At 31.4% G+C, this 1,557-nt stretch overlaps 1 protein-coding gene across 1 annotated transcript; it reads right to left on the bottom strand.

Moving 5' to 3' along the window:
- Positions 1-340: 340 nt before the first annotated feature.
- On the bottom strand, positions 341-988 carry Tsp_14369 (phosphatidylinositol N-acetylglucosaminyltransferase subunit A). The gene is made up of 3 exons (XM_003366893.1): positions 833-988; positions 618-740; positions 341-520 (listed from the first exon to the last, which is right to left on the bottom strand). The coding sequence occupies exons 1-3, from the start codon at positions 986-988 to the stop codon at positions 341-343; spliced, it is 459 nt and encodes a 152-aa protein (XP_003366941.1).
- Between the last annotated feature and the right edge of the window lie 569 nt (positions 989-1,557).

Consider the following 1,557-nt stretch of genomic DNA (forward strand, 5'->3'; position numbering starts at 1 on the left):
ATTCCTTTACGATATGACCATCGGCTTGCGATGACAATGTTTACTGAAGAGATGAATTTGACAATAATTTCAACTACCATCTTAGAGCAATACTTTGCTTGTTTAATTATCAGATATTATTTGTTATTCTCGTTCTCTTTATCTCTGTAATCATTAAAGTTACTTTTCGATTGACAACGCTGACTCCTATCTTGTGTTATTGAAGCGTGTCCTAGGCGTTCATAATGAGTTACACTCGTTCAAAGGGGAAGCTACTGCTAAGAACTAGGTTCTCTTTGCTAAACACGAAAACAATGGTAGCACTGCAGAAAAATTTATTACAGTTTCCAAAACAACTCACTTACCCTGTATGTGATACACAGATGACACGATTACAATGCACTAAAGAACATTCCAACATTTTATTTCCTGCAACTGATGCCATATCGGCAAAACCAAACAGCGAATGATCAGTAAACACTGTCCGCACTCCGATAAGATTTGCATGGAACATAAATTCTTGAGCCAACGTGGATAATGACTTTTCAACAACAACAACAACAACAGCAATAATAATAATAATAATAATAATAATAATAATTTAAACTTGATTGTTTTATAAAAAGAATGGAATTTACCGAATGACTGTGCAAAATTTCAATCTTCTCATGTTGTAATATGTATCTAGCCGCTGGCAAAGTGGACAACAACGACGGTATAACACATTGGTTGAATAAGATAACAAATGGCAAATAATAAATCTGTAAAATATCAAAAAAAAACAGAGTAGCAAAAATGTTTGCAAAAAAATAATAAAACAAAATAAAATTATACGATTAAAATAAAAATTCACTTTCAAACCGTTGCTTAAATAGCGAATACCACGTCGACCTTCGTAATGATGAGTGACAATTACAATCTGGTGTCCTCGTTGAACCAAACATTCGGCAAGATGATAAATGTGACTTTCTACGCCGCCTGTATTTGGACAAAAATAATCCGAAACCATACTATTGATTCAAACAAAAAAAGAAGGAAAAAAAATTAATAAAATTCTTTTATTTCACTATACTAGAAAAATAATAAAGCTCACCATATTCTGTAGAAGTTCTTTTTCCTATGACTTGGTACAGCTGAAATTTTCCGTTCTGTCATTCCAGATAGTATATAATACTGTGCAATGAGATGTATGAAAAAAAAAGTAAAATAAATTGCAATTGTGAAATATTTGAAATGTATTATATAACTGATTTTACAAATTGCTGAAATAAAAATTGCACACATATAATTAATTTCTTTTTTACTCCGTTCATCATTCTCTCTCACAAGTGACAACTTAACCCAAGACAAAATTGAAGCCCAACATAGGTGCACAGAAATATAAATAAAAATAATATAAAGGCATTAACAGGCGCTAATGCCGATATCACGGGAAACAATCATTGGTGTACTCAATTTAAACATGTAAGTAAAAGAAGAATAGTATACTTGCGTAATATGCTGACGAAGACCAAATGTCATATTAGTAGTATGATGATATTATTATCATTATACTATTATAATTGTGGCTGTCTGTTG

Source organism: Trichinella spiralis (genome assembly GCF_000181795.1).
Source record: "Trichinella spiralis strain ISS 195 chromosome Unknown Scfld5216, whole genome shotgun sequence".
NCBI lineage: Eukaryota > Metazoa > Nematoda > Enoplea > Trichinellida > Trichinellidae > Trichinella > Trichinella spiralis.

Excerpts from the sequence above, each read along its gene's own strand:
- Tsp_14369 (XM_003366893.1), bottom strand. The coding sequence starts at position 988 with ATGGTTTCGGATTATTTTTGTCCAAATACAGGCGGCGTAGAAAGTCAC. Across the intron at positions 741-832 it reads ATTTAAGCAACGGTTTGAAA|ATTTATTATTTGCCATTTGT; the intron begins GTGAATTTTTAT and ends GATATTTTACAG. Across the intron at positions 521-617 it reads AAATTTTGCACAGTCATTCG|TCATTATCCACGTTGGCTCA; the intron begins GTAAATTCCATT and ends GTTGTTGAAAAG.